The sequence below is a fragment of the Penicillium maclennaniae genome, assembly GCF_028827695.1.
Source record: "Penicillium maclennaniae strain IBT 15551 chromosome Unknown utg000005l:1.0-2652337.0:1.0-2654196.0, whole genome shotgun sequence".
In the NCBI taxonomy this organism is placed as follows: Eukaryota; Fungi; Ascomycota; class Eurotiomycetes; order Eurotiales; family Aspergillaceae; genus Penicillium; species Penicillium maclennaniae.
The window spans coordinates 2497005-2516141 of record NW_026623217.1 but is presented as its reverse complement, the minus strand read 5'-3'; the positions used below and the strand labels follow the sequence as shown (position 1 = coordinate 2516141).

The 19137-nt window shown below is 51.9% G+C and overlaps 10 protein-coding genes across 10 annotated transcripts; 7 read left to right on the top strand and 3 right to left on the bottom strand.

Annotated features, from left to right (window-relative positions):
• Positions 1 to 30: 30 nt before the first annotated feature.
• Positions 31 to 360, top strand: N7477_006193 (uncharacterized protein; the record flags this gene model as incomplete). Its single annotated transcript, XM_056967856.1, has 1 exon — positions 31 to 360. The coding sequence occupies one exon, from the start codon at positions 31 to 33 to the stop codon at positions 358 to 360; it is 330 nt and encodes a 109-aa protein (XP_056822610.1).
• N7477_006192 (deoxyribodipyrimidine photo-lyase PHR1) lies at positions 348 to 2242 on the top strand (the record flags this gene model as incomplete). The annotated part of the gene is made up of 2 exons (XM_056967855.1): positions 348 to 1648; positions 1702 to 2242. 2 exons carry the CDS (start codon positions 348 to 350, stop codon positions 2240 to 2242), a joined length of 1842 nt encoding a protein of 613 aa, XP_056822609.1.
• A 288-nt stretch (positions 2243 to 2530) lies between these two features.
• N7477_006191 (Zn(II)2Cys6 transcription factor) lies at positions 2531 to 5071 on the top strand (the record flags this gene model as incomplete). The annotated part of the gene is made up of 2 exons (XM_056967854.1): positions 2531 to 3747; positions 3802 to 5071. 2 exons carry the CDS (start codon positions 2531 to 2533, stop codon positions 5069 to 5071), a joined length of 2487 nt encoding a protein of 828 aa, XP_056822608.1.
• Positions 5072 to 5825: 754 nt separating this feature from the next.
• On the top strand, positions 5826 to 7790 carry N7477_006190 (sulfatase family protein; the record flags this gene model as incomplete). The annotated part of the gene is given in 6 exon segments (XM_056967853.1): positions 5826 to 6150; positions 6201 to 6676; positions 6727 to 6814; positions 6826 to 7212; positions 7266 to 7387; positions 7440 to 7790. 6 exon segments carry the CDS (start codon positions 5826 to 5828, stop codon positions 7788 to 7790), a joined length of 1749 nt encoding a protein of 582 aa, XP_056822607.1.
• Positions 7791 to 8287: 497 nt separating this feature from the next.
• N7477_006189 (uncharacterized protein) lies at positions 8288 to 10096 on the top strand (the record flags this gene model as incomplete). The annotated part of the gene is made up of 7 exons (XM_056967852.1): positions 8288 to 8427; positions 8486 to 8823; positions 8875 to 9045; positions 9100 to 9496; positions 9547 to 9699; positions 9757 to 9822; positions 9886 to 10096. The coding sequence occupies 7 exons, from the start codon at positions 8288 to 8290 to the stop codon at positions 10094 to 10096; spliced, it is 1476 nt and encodes a 491-aa protein (XP_056822606.1).
• A 1276-nt stretch (positions 10097 to 11372) lies between these two features.
• N7477_006188 (uncharacterized protein) lies at positions 11373 to 12221 on the top strand (the record flags this gene model as incomplete). Its single annotated transcript, XM_056967851.1, has 2 exons — positions 11373 to 11665; positions 11717 to 12221. 2 exons carry the CDS (start codon positions 11373 to 11375, stop codon positions 12219 to 12221), a joined length of 798 nt encoding a protein of 265 aa, XP_056822605.1.
• An 824-nt stretch (positions 12222 to 13045) lies between these two features.
• Positions 13046 to 13353, bottom strand: N7477_006187 (pectin lyase F; the record flags this gene model as incomplete). The annotated part of the gene is made up of 2 exons (XM_056967850.1): positions 13046 to 13210; positions 13234 to 13353. 2 exons carry the CDS (start codon positions 13351 to 13353, stop codon positions 13046 to 13048), a joined length of 285 nt encoding a protein of 94 aa, XP_056822604.1.
• Positions 13354 to 13671: 318 nt separating this feature from the next.
• Positions 13672 to 14637, bottom strand: N7477_006186 (Short-chain dehydrogenase/reductase family protein; the record flags this gene model as incomplete). The annotated part of the gene is made up of 1 exon (XM_056967849.1): positions 13672 to 14637. One exon carries the CDS (start codon positions 14635 to 14637, stop codon positions 13672 to 13674), a length of 966 nt encoding a protein of 321 aa, XP_056822603.1.
• Positions 14638 to 14771: 134 nt separating this feature from the next.
• Positions 14772 to 16301, top strand: N7477_006185 (sialidase family protein; the record flags this gene model as incomplete). Its single annotated transcript, XM_056967848.1, has 3 exons — positions 14772 to 14840; positions 15155 to 15611; positions 15709 to 16301. The coding sequence occupies 3 exons, from the start codon at positions 14772 to 14774 to the stop codon at positions 16299 to 16301; spliced, it is 1119 nt and encodes a 372-aa protein (XP_056822602.1).
• Positions 16302 to 16763: 462 nt separating this feature from the next.
• N7477_006184 (putative MFS multidrug transporter) lies at positions 16764 to 18647 on the bottom strand (the record flags this gene model as incomplete). The annotated part of the gene is made up of 5 exons (XM_056967847.1): positions 16764 to 17005; positions 17061 to 17190; positions 17253 to 17365; positions 17415 to 17539; positions 17605 to 18647. The coding sequence occupies 5 exons, from the start codon at positions 18645 to 18647 to the stop codon at positions 16764 to 16766; spliced, it is 1653 nt and encodes a 550-aa protein (XP_056822601.1).
• Between the last annotated feature and the right edge of the window lie 490 nt (positions 18648 to 19137).

Genomic DNA, 19137 nt, shown 5'->3' with positions numbered 1-19137 from the left:
ATGAAACTAAGAACATCCACTTAAATGGTTATGCTCTCGATGACCTCGTTCGCGCGAAGTGTCAGGCAAGTCACCTCCAAGTGCGCCAAGCTCGCCGAGCCAGACAATCGGCGTACCCTGCTTCCTGAACTCATCTCAACACGATTTTCTCGGGACCGTACCGTCAAGTCCTGCGCCTACCAGCGCGTCGCTACTGGCCAAAGTATCCCATCGATCATGGAATCCCTGGCAACCAGTTGCTGTGGGCTTCCAGATCGGGGTGACGTCAGGAATCTCGATCGCTCGATCGATGACATCGCGTCGCGCGAGTTGAAATACGTGTCGCATCCCCTGTCCAGCGCCATGCAATGCGTTCCTTGACCCTCGCCTTACGAGCTCGACCTCTATTGTCTCCCCAGTGGGTTTGGACTGCCTCAAACTCAAGTCTGCCCCGTGCTCTCTCGCAGATGCCCAAACGAAAGACGCCTGACGCGGATGGCAAGCCGCAGAATGGCCAGACCAGCAAGCGAAGCCGGGAGGATCTACGGAAACCGCATCCCAATGCGAAGCAAACCGAAGATTTTGGGATTGTCTTGCGCGAATTCTATCCTCCGGAGATGAGCAACGAGCGATGCCAAGCCTATAGCGACGGGACTATCGAAAGACCCATGGAACAGCTAGAGGCGGCGTGTCGCGACACGTCGGACAAACGTCGTGCGATCGGCCCCGGGAAAGCGGTGGTCCATTGGTTCAAGAATGACTTGCGTCTCCATGACAATCGTGCGCTCCATGCGGCCTCCCAGCTGGCGCGCGATCACAAGATTCCACTGATCGGTCTCTACATCCTATCTCCGGAGGACTGGACCGCACATTCCACCAGCCCGGCACGAGTCGATTTTACTCTGCGCTCGTTGGAGCGGCTGCAAAGCGATCTGGCAGAACTCGATATACCCCTTTACATGGAGACCCAGGAGAAACGAAAAGCCATTCCGGGTCGCATCGTGGAATTGTGCCAGCAGTGGGAGGCCAAGCACCTCTATGCTAATATCGAGTACGAGGTAGATGAATTACGTCGTGAGGCGAAACTCGTCCGTCTCTGTGCTTCCAAGGAAATTGACTTTGCTCTTTCCCACGACACTTGCGTCGTGACCCCCGGTTGCGTCAGCAGCCAACAGGGCAAACAGTATGCGGTATACACCCCGTGGTTCCGTTCCTGGCTCGCGTTTCTTAAAGAGAACCCGGATTATCTGGAGTTGTCTGAGGAGCCCGGATCCAATCCGGGTGATGCGCGGAAGAAGCTATCGGGGCTTTTTGACTGTAAGATCCCGACTGCCCCTAGCAATAAACAATTGTCAGACGAGGAAAAGAAACGATTTGAAAAATCGTATCCGGTGGGCGAGCACGAGGCCTCTCAACGACTGGACAAGTTCCTCGAGAAGAAAGGTCGCGAGTACGACAAGATGCGCAGTATGGTCTCGGGAGAGCACACCTCCATTCTAAGTCCGTATTTCGCGTCGGGGGTCCTGAGCGCCCGCACTGCTGTGGTGACCGCGAAGAAAGCGAATCGAAACTTCTTGGACCGGGACAACAATGGCTACATGACCTGGATCAGTGAGGTGGCCTGGCGCGATTTCTACAAGCATGTGCTGGTGAATTGGCCGTTCATCTGGTAGGTGATGTGTCATGACCGAATGAAGACTCGAGGACTGACTAAGAGCGCAGTATGAATAAATGCTTCAAACCGGAACATACTAATATCGAGTGGGAATATGACTTGGATCTTTTCCAGGCCTGGTGTGATGGCAAAACCGGGTTTCCCATTGTCGATGCGGCGATGCGCCAGCTGAAGCACTCGGCCTGGATGCACAACCGCACACGCATGGTGGTCTCATCCTTCTTGACCAAAGATCTGCTGCTTGACTGGCGGCGAGGTGAGCGCTATTTCATGGAACATCTCATTGACGGGGACTTTGCCTCCAACCATGGAGGCTGGGGCTTTGGTTCCAGCACGGGTGTGGATCCGCAGCCCTATTTTCGCGTCTTCAATCCCCTTCGACAAAGTGAGCGATTTGATCCGGATGGAGAATATATCCGCCACTGGGTGCCGGAGCTGCGCGACATCAAGGGCAATGCTATCCACGAGCCCTATAAACGGGGAGCCGGTCCGATCGCAAAGAAAAATGGATACCCCGAGCCGATCGTCGAGCACTCGGAGATGCGGAATCAAGCACTAGAGCGTTTCAAGCGAGCTTTGCAAGGGTGAAATGGGTCTCGGGGAGACGAGTTGGGGGAGAGGTGGGGGGGGGGAATATGTTGTGGGACATCGTAGAAGGCCAATATTTTAGTTTGTACGATTACTCTTTCGGTGGTTATTTTTGCCGTCAGAAAAGGCGAACGAATCGAATGAATTGAAGTCGAGGGTCCTACGGGTGATCTTGTCTTGTCCGACTGAGTCCACTTTCCCCGCAGCCTTTTTCTGCTTTCCCCTTATCCCACTTAGGGAATCCCAGCATCCCATCCTTAGATCCTCATGTCGTCTTAAAACACCCTCATGGAAACCCAGTCCGGGGATTTACCCTCAACTTCCCCCGGCCCGGTCGACCTCCCCAATGGCAAACGACGCTGGCGGCGCAATCGAGTCGCCTGTGATTCGTGTCACACTCGCCGCGTGCGCTGCGATCGCGCCTTTCCCTGCTCGCGCTGTCTGCGTAGCGACACCCACTGCGAATTCACGCGCGAGCGTCGGAAGCGAGGACGCATTGCGCGCTCCAAGATGGAGACCGGGCCGACCGAGGCAACCGACTCGACTCTGACCTACGGAAAGAAATCCAATGGAGACCACAAGGTCACCCAGCCAGCATTGTCCCCATTGCAGCAGTGTTCGCCTGGATCTGCTTTCCACCATCGCTCGCCCACAACCAACGAAATCAGCGTGTCGGTGCCTAGTGTTAGCCCGCATTCGCTCGGAGATGGCTCGGGCTCTCGCCCGCAGCGAGTCGGTCCTGAAGGTAATGCGACAGAGGAGTGGTTATCGGCGGCGCATCTCTCCCCGGAGTCGCATGAGATACTGGGAGGGCTGAATGGATCTCACGATCCAATGCCACGATTGGCGGACATCTGGAATCCAGTTGACCTTACTGGGCATCATCAACGGACCCCACAAATCACCTCATCGATCTCCACACATAAATTACCAGGTCAAAGACAAGCATCGGTGGCACGGACAGGCTTGAAATACCCTGTACTGGAGCCAGTCATGCCCTTCTTGGAGACCAATTTACCGCGCCGCCTGGTATGCGATCTGCTTGAGCTCTATTTCACCAGTGCATTTTCCACACACATGCACCCTGTCTGCCACCACATCCATTGCTACGTCTTACGAAAAGCTTCATTTCTGAGCATGGACTCCCCGAGACCCAGTAGCCCTGCATTGCTGGCCAGTATGTTGTGGGTGGCTGCGGTGGATGACAGAGCCTTTTCACTCTCCATCTCACCGCTGCAGCGCCGGAAGATTTGTCAATTTCTATGCGCATTGACCATTCGCCTACTCCGACCGCTAATCCACGTTTCCTTCAAAGATCAGGAGCACGCTGAAGGCACTGGGGGGCCACAGGACTTTACCGCAGCCGCGGCCCATCATCCCTTTGAAGGCGTGGGTGACGACAAAGGGTTGGTAGGCCCCGCTGGATCCCTCGATGATATCATTACATACATTCACGTTGCATCTATTATCTCGTCAAGTGAGCAAAAGGCTGCCAGTATGCGATGGTCAGTCGGCAAATCCTTATATCCCTTTTTGTCTGTCGACTGACACGAGTCTAGGTGGCACGCAGCCTTCACCCTAGCCCGAGAGCTCAAACTGAACCAGGAAATCGAAGTAAACACGAATATCAATGCACAGTCAGATGGTTCAAGCCCAGCGTTTGGTTACTTGGCTGGTTGGGCGAGCTCACCCGATGAGACTGCCTTTGACTACTCGAATCCATCCCGGCCGAGCTTGAACTGTGTCTGTGAAGAAAAACCCAGCTCACATAATAGTCTCGCTGTGACGGAGGAGCACAGGGAGGAGCGCCGCCGAACGTGGTGGCTATTGTATATCATGGATCGTCATCTCGCTCTATGCTACAACCGACCACTCGCGCTTCTCGACGCCGAGAGTGAAGACCTACTCCTTCCGCTGGATGAGAGCTCCTGGCAATCCGGGAACATTCATAGCAACAGCCCCCGGGTTGATGGTCCGCAGTGTTTACGGTCTGGTGATCGGAATAAGCGGCGTGTGTTTCCCAACTTTGTCTGTCATGATCACTCGATTCTGGGGTTCTTCCTGCCGCTCATGACCATCACTGGCGAATTGATTGATCTCAACCAGGCGCGAAATCACCCGACGCTGGGGATTCGATTACAAGGAAAGGAGGTTTGGGAAGTGCACGTGGCCGAGGTGTTACGACAGCTCGAGGTGTACAAAGCAAGTCTTGCAACATTTGCTGTAGCTACAGCCGCGGATCCGGAAGCTTCGCTCTCGACGGCGTACGCCGTGAAACCAGACCAGCCCGTCGATGCACAAACCTCCGAAGCCTACTCGTGGCATACGCAAACTGTTATTGCCTATTCTTCTTACCTGGTTCATGTACTCCACATCCTCCTTGTCGGTAAATGGGATCCGGTCTCGTTGATCGAGGACAAGGACTTTTGGACGTCCTCCCCGGCTTTCGCATCCACCATATCGCACGCACTCGAAGCGGCCGACTCGGTGCAGCAAATACTCCGATTTGACCCCGATATCAGTTTTATGCCCTACTTCTTTGGTATTCAGTTACTGCAGGGCAGCTTCCTCCTCCTTCTCATCGTCGAACGCCTCCAAAAAGAAGCGGGCGAGGGAATCCTTAACGCTTGTGAGACCATGATCCGAGCGACCGAGTCCTGCGTAGTGACCCTCAACACGGAGTATCAGCGAAGTTTCCGTCAGGTGATGCGCAGTGCCGTCGCTCAGGCTCGAGGTCGCCCGGTGAACCCCAGCGAGATTCGACATCGGCGCAAAGCCGTCCTGGCACTCTATCGATGGACGCGGAAGGGGACTGGCTTGGCTCTGTGAGGAGCTGGCGACCGATAGATCTTGCGTCTTTGTGATCTGTCTATTTATCTTTGTACATGATTCTGGGTTTGTATAGCGATCGGGACGGAGTCGTGCTGCGTCGGCGATGTTCGCGCCTGTATAGTCTTATTTCCTCAGCTCACCAAACGAGCATATAATGGCAGCGAGACCCTCTTAATTTGGAGAATGAATTTCACCGTGTCTACTTTCAGACTTGGCCGTTCCACAGGCTAGATTCCGCTGGAGATGACTCGGTTAGAGGTACCGCCAACGAGGAGATCAGCTAATCCGAATCCCAAGGCAGAAGACGCGGGAATGACTGGTATTGGAACCTCAGACTTCGCCGGCAAATGATGAACGTGCACCGACGGTGTTCTCATCAAGGGCGTAAATCACGCCATTCAAATGTGGATCCGACCGAGGAAAGAATCATTGAATATTCATTGTCACGCAATCGTTTACCCGTAAATGCTATCTCAGAATTGAATTGCCAACCTGGGTGTGATGCCTCTGGATACGTTAAATAATAAGTACAGAATATGTACAACTTGCTGTAAGAAGGCTTGTACCACCGCGGACGGGACCCTTCCCTTTATGATTGATATCTATATCTATTCCTTTAGATGGGAGTTGAGAAAGCGCCATCTGAGTCACTGATGGCATCATAGGGTTCTTCATTAGCCGCAGATAATCCGCATTGCCGAGCAGGAAAGCCGAACTTCACGTTGATTCAACCATCACCTCCACATGCATCATGAAGCTTCTCGCCGCTGCTGTGAGCTTGATCATAGCCGCCGAAGGCGCGAGCGTTGGAACCAACGTTCAATCCTTTCTACAGCAGGTCGTTGGACTCGATGCGAGGTCCAAGCCTAACATTTTGTTGGTTATCACCGACGACCAAGATCTTGAACTCGACTCGGTCGCATACACTCCGCTCATTCGAAAACACCTGCGCGACAAGGGCACCTTTTTCCGCAATCATTTTGTCACGACGTCGCTCTGCTGCCCCTCGCGGGTCAGCCTCTGGACAGGGCGCCAAGCACATAATACCAATGTGACCGACGTCCAGCCGCCCTACGGTAAGTTCGCCAGGGTTGAGCTGTTGAAGCAACGCTGACAAAAAGATCAGGTGGGTATCCCAAGTTCGTCGAGCGCGGATTCAATGACAACTTCTTGCCGGTTTGGCTGCAGGAGGCCGGCTACGACACATATTATACCGGCAAACTCTTCAATGCTCATACAGTCGATAATTACGACAGTCCCCATGTAAATGGTTACAACGGATCTGACTTCCTTCTGGATCCGTACACCTACTCCTACTTCAATTCGACCTATCAGCGTAATCGCGATCCTCCTGTGAGCTACGAGGGCCAGCACACCATGGATGTCATCACGGAGAAAGCCCTAGGCTTCCTGGATGATGCATTGGAAGGTGACCGACCCTTCTTTGTTACAATTGCGCCTATAGCGCCACATTCGAATGTCGATCCCCGTGCTATTGCGACCGGCAACATCACTATGAGCGCCCCGATCGCCTTGGACAGGCACCAGCATCTATTTGAGAATGTCAAGGTGCCCCGCACCAAGCACTTCAACCCCGACGAGGTACATTGATTTCCCGACATGGAATATACGTGATGCTAATAATGCGATAGCCGAGCGGCGTCAGTTGGGTTCACGACTTGCCCCAGCAGAACCAGACCGTGGTGGATTACAATGACTACTTCTATCGCTCTCGTCTACGTGCTTTGCAGGGGTGGATGAGCTCGTGGACGATCTGGTCAAGCGACTGGAAGAAAGCGACAAGTTAAGCAATACATATATCATCTATACCTCTGACAATGGATTCCACATCGGCCAGCACCGATTACCACCGGGCAAGACCTGCGGCTTTGAAGAGGACATCCGAGTGCCTTTATTCATTCGAGGCCCTGGGATTCCGGAAGGCCATTTGCAGGATTCGGTAACGACTCACATCGATCTGGCTCCCACTATCTTCAACCTGGCGGGCATCCCACCACGCCCGGATTTTGATGGCACTGCAATCCCATTGACGCTCGAATTCGATGGATTGCGCCATGAGCACGTTACAGTCGAATTCTGGGGAAAGGCTGTCATGGAAGGTACCTTTGGCGGTATCGGTAAGTTTTCGTCGACAAAAGTTCTTTCTGTCTGTGTGTTGATCTTGTAGCAGGCCCCGCTGGCGACGCGATGATTCCCAACAACACGTACAAGTCGCTTCGCCTCCTGGGAGAGGGATATAACTTATACTATTCTGTCTGGTGTAACAATGAGCATGAACTCTATGACCTTTCGGTATGAACAGTCTCTCCGGTTTCGTTTCGACGTGCTGACCCCCTGTCGACAGACGGACCCTTATCAACTGCACAACCTTTATCCACTTGGTGCTCAAATGGATGATGGAGAGCCTAGGATTCTTGGTCGCAGCCTTTTTCAGGCCATCAACAGGCTGGACGCGCTTCTTCTCGTGCTCAAGTCCTGTCAGGGGGCGACCTGCATCCAGCCATGGAACGTTCTCCAGCCTGAGAACTCAGTTAGCAGCCTTAGGGATGCTCTTGACAAGCGGTATGATGCTTTCTACCAAGCACAGCCCCGAGTTTCTTTCGACTGGTGTGCTGCAGGCCATATTCTCGAGGCCGAAGGTCCTCAAGTGCCGTTAACCACCCGTTATGGTATTTCTTGGGATAACTGGGTGTAGATATCAAATTAAAATAGGGGATTCAACAATCTTGCCGTACAACCTAGCATTATTGTACTTGGTACTTGCATTTTGCAAAGGAACACTATGGGAGATGGAAATGGCGGCCCTTCCAAAATTGAAAGGTGTACTGCATCAAAAAGATCCCAGCGCCGGATCGCACATACTTCACGCGAAATTTCTTGCGGCAATGTAAACACAGACGAGCCGCACGAGGAGTTTAACCCTGAGCCAAACACCAACATGATCTCAGTCTGTCGGCAAACGTGAAAACCGGGTCCATGGCAGTTTAGGGCTGATTGCGCCATACCTCCCCGCCGTGTCGCGACACTGACTGGAACCACTTTGGAGGAATTTCGTTGGATCTGGATCCGTGTCTATGCGAGATCTACGCAATAAAAGACAAGCCACTGCGCCGGTGGATTGTATATAAGAACAAGCTCTCCTCGCCCCGTCTGGGCAATAATCTTGAAATATATTCCAGCTTTTGCTTCACGATGACGGACCCTCGAAAACAGTCCGACATGGACATCTTTGTTGAAAAAAGTACCCTTCATAAAGTGGCTGACTCCCCTCCTAGTGAGTCTGAAGGCATCGTCAAGGACTGGGATGGCGAAGAGGCTACCGTAAGACGCAAGTAAGTGGCTATAGAAGAGGAATTTTCCCATCATGTACTCGGCTGACCAAGAGATCAGGGTCGACTTCATTCTCCTCCCTGTCCTCGCTCTGGCCTTTTTCTCCATGCAGATGGATCGAGGCAATGTCAGCGCGGTGTTGACCTCGACCATCACCCAAGACCTACATATCACAACGAACCAAGTCAACATCGGAACACAACTTCTTTCGGCGGGCATTGTGCTCTCGGAAATCCCGTCCAATATTATTATGCAGCGGATTGGACCCCGTATCTGGCTCTCGGGTCAATTGTTTGCCTGGGGCCTCGTTGCAACCTTTCAGGCATTCGTCCAGTCCTACTCGGCATACCTGGTGACTCGAATTCTACTGGGATTCTGCGAGGGTGGTTTTATTCCAGGTATAGAGATGACATCCGTTAGGCAATGAGGACCCGACTGACCTTTTCTAGGTGCTCTCTACTATCTGTCAACCTGGTACAAGAAGGACGAGACCAGTCTTCGTACTAGTCTCTTCTTTTACGGTCAGATGTTTGCCTCTGCTACATCCAGCTTGATCTCCGCCGGTTTACTCAAGCTTGATGGTGCTCACGGACTAGCGGGATGGCGATGGATTTTCCTCGGTATGGGTTGCCTCACCTCTCGTGGGAAAACTTCTTTCTAATGAGCAGGATCAGTCGAGGGTCTCATGACGCTCTTCATCGGGATTGTCTTTACCTTGTTTGTTCCGCCCAAGGCGGGCGATGGCCGTGCCTTGATAGGGTTCGGTCGCTGGAACTATTTCACGGAGAGGGAATCCCAGATTATCTGTAATCGTGTCTTGCTGGATGATCCTCGGAAGGCCCGCGGTCACATCCAAATCTCCCGATCCGATATCTGGAACACCGTGAAGCAGCCTCGCATTCTGCAGCACGCCATTTTGACTCTCGTCTCCATGTCCGGCTTCCAAGGGCTAACTCAATACACCCCTGCCATGATCAAGTCCTTGGGGTTCAGTGCCATTCGGGCCAATGCCCTGGCATCCGTTCCGGTCTACTGCAGTATCGTGTGGCTGACCGCGTTGTCCCTTGCGGCGTAGGTCTTGACCAATATGTTGGGATGTAGAGTTGCTAACACTATGATAGAGATTGGACCGGCCACCGCGGACCGTTCGTACTGATCGCCATTACCTGGAACGTCATCTCTTATGTTTGCCTGCGAACAACCCCGTACGCCGCTGGGAAGTGGCACCGATACGCTGTTATCGCCATTGCCAATGTCTCTTATTGCAGCATGCAGTATGTCCGGAGGACGAACGTTAATCTGCTGTGAAGGGAAAGCTGACACAAGACTAGCATTCTGAACGTGGGCTGGCTTTCGGTTTACTGCAAATCGCCCCAAGAGCGAAGCGTGGCCATGGCGTGAGTTGGAAACCCCCACTTGGATCTATCAAATGGAAATTTTTTGTACTAATCTGATGCTAGTCTGGTTGTCATGGCTGCAAATTGCGCTGGAATCTCCGGCTCCCAGATCTTCCGCACCGAAGATGCGCCTAAATATGTCCAAGGACTCACGGCCATTTGCGCTCTAGCGGGGGCTTCATGGGCCTTGGCGGCGGTGCTTGGTGCCCAGTACTATCTTCGTCGACGCAAGACACGCTCCGATGATCAAGAGTCAACGCCTGTCGTGACATGATCCGGGTGGGCTCATTTAATGATGAACCATATTAGTCTTGATTTTTAATTGTTAGATAGACCTAGACCATGAGATGCCAATATTAGCCTCTTCTTCTTCATCCGCTGGCCCTGCTTTCAAGGATGTTGAACCACGGGCATTACACATAAGTGAAACTGCTCATCCCAAGTGAACCGAGGACCCTGAAGTGAATCCCCTGGATAGCACGCCCAACCATGCGTCCAAGCATAGCTTGCATCTCTTGCCGACTCGGATCGCTTGAATGTCAGGCAACGAATTACCGGTCACGGTGAATATGGGGAATGCGTTGGTCTGCAGAATCCACCCCGTTATTGGCTACCGCGATTGGACCCCGGGTGTCCCAGTTTCATAGACTGCGGGGGAAGCTTGAGCGGTACTGTAAACAAATTAAACGCTCAGCCATCATGAGCTTTGTCGGCAGGATGATTTAACCGAAATTCCGGGGGTCATTTACCGACTTCGTTGACCCAGTCCATCGAGTCTCACAGAATCATAATTCAAATCAGCAGGGTTCTTCGCATCGAGTTCGGCTCGTGCAAACCAAACTCAGAACTGTCTCGAAGAGATGAATCAACCCATATAAGTCTTGTCCCCGCTGACTGCTACAGCGACCACTCGCACAGTTCGTATCAAACGAACCCTTTCATTTGGGCGAATTCGTATAATATGTTACGACTCGATTGATTCTAGCTACGGCGATCAACATCGGGGAAAAAGCAGCTAAACCACGTGCATTCCCCGCGTGGCTCGTGCCTTGCGTATGATTCTCATCTTGTGTAGCGTCGCGATCAGGTGAATCTGCGGGGCTCGGTTAAAAAAAGAAAAGGAAAAGAAAAAAAAAGGATAGAAACGTCGAGTCGAAAGCACCGATTGGCGCATCCCACTCGGTCCGAACCGCCCACTGGCCACAATCCGGGGAAGGATTCGGTTAAATGTGGTTTTGGTCTAGGGATTTCGGTGAATTTGGTGAAATGGCCGGGATCATGAGATCGGGGCTTGATCCCGGTCATTTTGTTTTTTTCCTTTTGAACCATGCCTGCAGCTTCGCTTCGGAGCTTTAATGTCGCCTGGTGTCTTCTCCGCAATCTCTTTTTTAAGGCGGGATTTCCCCAGTTTTGCGGGGATCGAGTTTTCCACCCCAATGGGTATGACGTTTGAACTTTATTACATCCTATCTGCCTGTCTGAGCTTCGATTAATAGTTGGGCTCTTGCTATCTATGAGGATTCGAGAATTGTTCAAAGCAAGAAGCTAAGATGACCGCAAATTTCTTCCACGATGCGCCCCACTGGGGGATGGCAAGTTCCCAGAATACACATACTGGAGAGCCGGTATCAAGCATGAGGACCGAAGTTTTTGACCAGATTTCATTCCTGGCAGCGAATTTTCCTCTGGTCACCAATGGCGACTTTGATCCATGGACCATGCAGCATTTTGGCTGGAATGGTGACATTGACCTTGTCCCAATGTCAAAACACATTACAGAGGAATGGAATCCGGCCGACGTTGGCATGGAATTCAAGAAAGAGGAAAAAATTGGGCTCGCGATGTAAGAAAACCGACTATTTGTCTTCATACTCTCGCTGACAACGGCTTCAAGTGGCGCGTATGCACAAACAGACCTTGGCAACTCGATACCACAGTGGGATAGTTCAAGAGACAACATGTCACAACTAGCGACCGAGCGGGCCTTGTTCATGACTCCCTCCGCTTACCCGCCATCTTTCTCGACATTTCCCGGATCTCCGATATCCGATCTGTCCAGCACCCCCGATATGAGCCATGCCGCGGGCTTGTGGGAGACGGAATATGACAGAGCATCTCTCCCTGCGACCACCGAGACCTATGTACAAGCTTTGGAGAGTGAGAGTCAGGGCACAGCCCCTGATCATTTCATTAGAGAAGATGAGGATGGCTATCCTACAACTTTGGAAATGCCGGACGGTAGCACTCGCAGGACCTCGAATTGGCTGCCGGTAGACCCTCAGGCCGGTTTTACCATAAATTCCCATGCTATTGCAAGCTATACGCAACTCGAATGCATGGAAGACTTTCAGAATGCTTTCATATCACCAAAGACTGCTGGATGGACATACGACAGATGAACGGAAAAATCTCTGAGAAAAAAGAGAAGAAAAAGGACTGAATCAGCAAGTGAAGGGCATTAGATACGAGAAATTGGTGTTATCCAATTGGACACCCCGGAAATGTTGCCATTGCTCTGCTTTGAACCTGAAATGTTCAAAAACCGGGGACTAGCGTGGTGGCAGGGGGTAAGAGTCTCTCCAGCAGGCCCCAAGAAGCAAGCCTGATCACAAATCACCGCTGGAGTTCTTCTATCGACATATTGTCGAAGTACGAGTGAAAGAAAGTTTCCAAAGCTAGTACAAAAAGACAGGGGATGTCTTTGCACATGCTCTTTGATGACACTTACGCCGCCAAGGCCAGTTTCATGGCGGTGACCCCTTCGAGAAGCACACCAAATTACCATGACGCTTGGATGGCAACGGTCTACAGTCATCGTGACATGCATAATGGGGTATAAGGAACAAAAGTGTACTTGAGCTGGCAGTCGGAGGAATCCGGCACGCGTGTACATCAGTGGAAACGCATTATCTAAAGGTTAAACCAGAACCTGGTCTCGCCAGAATCAACATAAAAATCAGCAGCTGTTAAATTCCAGTTTGGGCGAGCGACCGGAGGTGTGGTGAATGTAGTTCCCGGGTGAATGTCACCTTGTCATTCTGACTGAATCCGAGGCTGTTGTGAGAACATCTGGTCAGGACCACTCGAACACTTCAGCGGATCAAATATTACACAGTCCAGTAGTGGTGGCCATCACAGCTAACAGACCAACTGGTCTGCCCATCGAATTCGCACTTCGAGATGGTCCCATCACCACCGGAAATCAAGTCAATGCACGTCTCGGTCAAAGAACTTTGGAGTACACATTGGCTTCATATGCCGTGATAAACATCTGACGACCGATCAGGAAGATCTTGACATGATCAATCCAAATCTTGTTAGTGCCGTCCAAGGTGATAGCATCGCCACCCGAAATGTATTGCGGGTTGAGTTCAGTAATATGGAAGTTCTGAATAATGACATTGCTGACACCGTTTTGACCAGAGGCAGACGCTTGCCACGAATGACCCCAGCACTGCCAACGCTCACGATGAACTTATTGGAGGCCACCTTGATGCCCTCAAGAGCCGCCTTGTCGTAGGTGCAGGTCATGGTCGGATAGCTACCGCACCAGCTGGACGAATCCAAGTCGACAGCATTTTGGCCAGAGCTGCCGTAGGTGTTAGAATCGAGAGTGCAGCACTTGCAGTCGGTGCACTTGCCCCCTCAAGCAACCTGTGCGGGCACTTGACTGGCAAGGTTTCATACGATCTACCCCGAGCAGATGTTGTTCCGCAGTTATGAGATTGGTAAATGGCGCCTGGACCAGTATCATATACATGGAGCTGGAACCATAGAAATTTGCAAAGATCATTGAGATTGAGCCATGAGGAGATTCCTTCGAGAAAAATTACAGTGCTTCTACATTCCCTATTGAGCGTTCTTCATGATCCCCGGCCGCACACCTTCCAAAATAGTCGATAACTCGTTCCAAAGCTTTACCCGAGTCTGACTGCCTTCGTCGCTACGAACAAATGAAGACAAGGACATATTATCCACCTGGCTATCGGTCATGTAGGCGCCGTGTCCTTCAAGACCTGTGGAGGCACCAGCAACCAGAGTGCGGGATCCCACTTCAGTGGAGCGCGCCATGACGATCTTCATGAGCATGAACCCCAACCCAAACTCACGACCCAGGGCAGAGTGACAGAGACCCGGATTGAGCATATTGATTATCACTTCCGAGCCGCGCACCCGACTGGCCAGCTCCTGCACCAAGAGGACCTCGAGCAGTTTGGACATCATATAGCGGCCCGACATTTTAGCCTTGGATGGATCGGAAATGGCCTGGAGTATGCGATCGCCTGCGTCTGCCAGTTCGGTCGTGTCAGCCCACGCATGGACTTCGCTCACCACAAAGGTGAGACGAGGATGCGTAGAAGGGAAATTTTGTCTGGTCGCTTTCAGGGTGGGGAGAATGAGAAGACCGAGAAGGAGGGTGTTGATCACATTGACGGTGAGGGTGCGTTCGTAGCCCTCTGCAAGTTCAAAGTTGTTCGTTGCTAGGGCTGCATTGAGGATGGCCGCATCCAGCCGCGGTAGCTGGGCGATGCGATCGCCAAAGGCCAAGACCGAATCGTAGGAAGCCAAATCGACCTTCCACACTTCGCATACTCCCGATCGTCCAGTGGATGTCTCGATCTCCTTTTTGGCCGCTTTGCCTGCCTCAACATTGCGCACACCTATAATCACCCGGGCAGCACCCAGGCGCACGATGTGTCGCGTCGCTTCCAGGCCGAGACCCACGTTGGCGCCAGTGACGAGTACTGTTTCACCTTCGAAGGAGCGAGTAGGATAGCTGGGGCGGACGAGAAACTGCGAATAGAGGAAACCCATGATGGCGGTGATTACTGTTAGTCCTTCCTCACTGGGGGATGGCGTGGTATTTATCGCGATCTGATCGATCACAAATCCCGAAACTCATGAAATCATAAATTCCGGAGATCGAGCGGCGATAACAACTCCGCCAAATGCCTATCTCCTATGGGTTTAAGACGGAGATGGACGCACTTCCGGACTTTACAGGATCCAACGTGAAAGTACGGCTATTGCTTGACATCGTCGCATAGTAGAGAATCACAGAGGAGAAAAGTAAATAGGGTCAAACAGGTTGAGAGAGTCCCATGTCAAGGCTCGAGTGATGAGCCGGATAAGCTACAAAGAGACGATCGGGTGTGAGCTGCTATTCAACTTGACTGAGCGCGTTCATAACTGTATAGACTCTTTCGATGGAAAATTCCTCATCTCCATCCTCATCTTGAAGCTGATGCTGTATCTGCCAAGCGTCTAACGTTCGGTTCAAGACCAGATTTAGATTTGGCTCAGCTTAAGTCAGCGCCATGACGTCAAACAGCGCGAGCTATCGGTTGACGTCCTCTTGATCCTCCTGTGTCTCCTCATCCGATTTTCATTCATGCCTGGACATCTGGGTCAAAAAGTTCTCAATGCGCTAACTGGAGGCCACTCCAGCCATCCTCCCGGTCAGAACCTCCCCGGTCGCGCTCAGATCAACGAGGATGAGCGCCCGTTATCGTCGCCCCCCAATGGAGGCACCTATCCCCGCCTGGCCCGCCTCTCAGATGGCTCCATCCTAGCCTCCTTCACTCGGTTCCCAGAGGATCAGCGAGCACTCTGTGTCGCGCGGAGCACGGATAATGGACGAACTTTTGAAATGTTGTCCGAGGTCACCCGGGCGGCAGGAGATGTGGATAACATGTTCCTGTTGGAAGTGGCTCCGGGCGTAGTCCTCGCAGCGTTCCGAAACCATGATATCGGTCCCGATGGCCCATCCCATTTCCGTATCACCGTCTGTAGATCGATGGACAGCGGCCGGACGTGGAAGTTTGCCTCCCAGGCCGCTGAAAAGAAGCCCCCCCTTCGGCATTTGGGAACCCTTCATGCGCATAGGGCGCCGGGGAGAGGTTCAACTCACCTACTCTCAAGAGTTTGCGCACAACAACCAGTGCACTATGCTTGTTGTCTCGCAAGATCAGGGAAGTACGTGGACCCAACCGGCCTGTCTCCACGGCAATAACGATCCCCTTCGGGACGGCATGAACGGTATTGCGAAAACCATCGACAATGGCCGCGAGGCGCTGGTCATGGTCTTTGAAACTACTCGGTACGGTCCTTTCAATATTGAAGCCCTCATTTCCTACGACGATGGTGCGACTTGGCACAATCGCCAGGAAGTCTTCCGCCCGAAACATGGACACAACGCGGGGTCTCCGCAGATTGCCTCCTTCGCAGATGGCTCCCTCGTAGTCGCCTTCATGACAGATGAGGACTCTTCTCAAGTGGAATGGGTCAAGCACGCTGCAATCAAGGTCGTATTTGCCGGCCCACCTCACAATGGGCAAATCCAGTGGAGTGCTCCTTCGGTGGTTTCACCAGCTTCGAGTTTTTGGCCTGGCGTTATGGCTCTAGATCATCATACCGCACTGGTCACCTATGACCGCGGAGGACCTCTAGCTAAAACGATCACTTGGCAGCCCCAATAGACCTCCAGATACTTTATTTCAAGTTTTACGATTATGATCGAGAATAGAGCCGCTCAGAACGGCATTATTGCAGGAGCCTGGAACGAGGGGGGGTCTAATTTGTAGTTCAAAAAAACAGTAATCTCAATAACAGATAGGTATCAAAGGGATGCTGGTCAATCCCGCAGTCATTAATGCAAGATGCATACGAAATGGGAATGAAGATAGGGTTATATTTGGTTCGAGATCAAGTTAACGTCAATTTTCTCCCGCAAATTCCAGTACTTTTCTTGTCTCTCAACCGATTGAACCGATTGAACATTCTCGCTACTCGTGCACCTCATGTCCGCAACCAACTACAACAATTCTCTGCACCGAATCACTTTAAAGGGTGCTCTTGGCTCGAAATAGCAAATGGCCATGCTACAGGAATGAGGCGCGGACTTAACACTAAGCACCCAGGACTGTCACTTGAATTTCATACTATGCATCGTCGCCAGACAAATAGCGCTCCACAGGGTCCGGGTCGCCAGAACCGCATTGTGATACTCTTCGTCCGGCCTTCTTCCTGTCTGAAGCCAGGACTTGGGCAAATGGAGACCTCTCCCGGATCTTTGGCCCATACCAATAGAAGACGTAGATTGGAATGGTGAACAAAATGGCCATGAATCCAAGGAAAGTCGAGGGCCACTCCAGCGTATCCGTCGTCCCCATATGCTTATACACTAGATATTATCAACGAAGCTTTCGGAAACATTTTTCAGATATGGAAAGACTTACTAGGGACAGAGTACATGGCAGCGATACCGGCGAGGAAGTCGCGTGCGAACCCATTCCCGCCTGTTGCCGAGGCCGCGTATGGCCCGTATGCCGCGATCATGTAGTCGATCGTGGCCATATAGATTGAGAACTAAAGCCAAGGACTGAGTTAGTAGAAGCTCGACCTGTGAGGTAAGATTGGGGCCAGCTCACATTGGCTATGGCAATCAAAGCGGAAAATATCATCGGAGCGATCCAATGCACATGAGGTGGACCCAAGCTGGTCCAGGCGAAACCAAACAGACCGATCGAAAGAAGTGGTGCCACTATCGAAGTCAGCTGTGGAATAAAAAACGGCGCGAATAAAACACGCACCCCATAGCAGCCAGTAAAGACGAACTTCCGGCTGTAATGCGTCCGGATCTCGCTCCCTCACCCTGCAATGCCGATGGATCCAAGGCAGGAATGACGCATATGCAATGAGATAACCCACGAGAATTCTGAGACCGAGGAAGAACCATGGTCAGCGCAGTCATTTCTATCTCGTCAAATAGTGGACACTCACGGGATGAAAGCAAGTCCGGTATCAACGGTGTTGAATTTCCATTGCTTATATACGAGAGTGTATGACTGAAGGAAGGTGAAGATCAGAGCGTCACTGAATCCACTGAGGAGCGACAGACACAGGACGATTGGCTCCCGAACGAACATGATGAATGGTCGTATCCAGACCATGAACAGATATTTGAAGGATATGCGTGTGCCTTTGAGCTCATCACCACTCCAAACGATATCCCCATTCTTGCGTCTCCGACGGGCCTCCCTCGTGAGAAGAACGGCACATCGAGTCTCTGGCACTGGCAAATGACACACCTGCACAAATCCTCCGAGAATAAGCTGGATCCAAAAATTCCAGTGCCAGTCGAGGTATGTCCCCACAAACCCTCCAACTATAGGGGCTAGGACGGAGCCCGCTACCGATGACAACACGATGTAAGCAACTGCCCATTGTTGACTTTCTGGCTCCCACATGTCGGCGACCATGCCGAGTGTGACTGAGCCACCCGCAGAGGAAAGTCCGCCCAAGATGCGACACACGACAATGGTGCCGAAGTTTGGGGCTAGGGCACAGGGAATTTGCCAAATGTTGACAAGGAACAGACTGAGCTGGAGGATAGGCCATCGGCCAAACTCCTCGCTGAAGGGAGCCCAGAGCTCGCAGCCGAAGGCATAGGCAACGAGGAAACTCATCTGGCCCACACGTGCAGCCTGCTCGGAAATGTGAAAATGCTTTGCATATAAGGTGATGCTGCTGGCGTAGAAACTGGCATTCCAATTCATTGATACTTGGATAGCAAAGATGACCGTGATGATCCACCACTTCTTCCACGCCGGGAAACTATAGCCAAGCTTTTCGTAGCATTGCCACTCCTTGAGCTCCGGTTTTTCGCTTCCATCTGCATATCCATTTGCTCCATCAATGCCTTCTTTCTCCTCGTGACTAGGCTTGGGCGTGCCTCCGGGCGAATGGACTCGGCCGTCGGTCTCATTGTTTTCATTTGAGCCGTTGGCTTCGTCCATATCGTTGGGTTGATTGTCTTGAGACATCAGGTATTGAAGAATCGATATAGGTCACAGACGTCTGAATTAATATGAGAGAGCCTGACAAGAGAAAGGCCAACATTCTGACCCAATGGTTCTCCCCTCTCCCATCATAGCGTGACTCTGAACGGGGTTAAGTAGTCCCTCGCGAGCCGACGAGGAAAAGCACAGTAGCACCTTCAATCAGAAATGGTCAGGGCTCCGATTGGTCTTGCAAGCATACGACCATAGGATGAAATAGGCTTTACCAAGCTTTAGATGTGTCTCCTGGTGTGGAGTAAACATCCGGGGACGATGATCCGACTCGGCGTCACTGATCGTCACTCCAGTAACTGGCCCGGCCATTCATCCTCTCCTCATTGAGGGCAGTAAATTGGTTGAAGGGGACTTAGCCAGTGGAACTCAACGCCGAGGGAATGGCAAACTCAATGGCACTCCTCGGGGATGTACTGGGTCTCGAATCGGTGCAATCCTTCTCAAAAAGGTCTGGAACTTG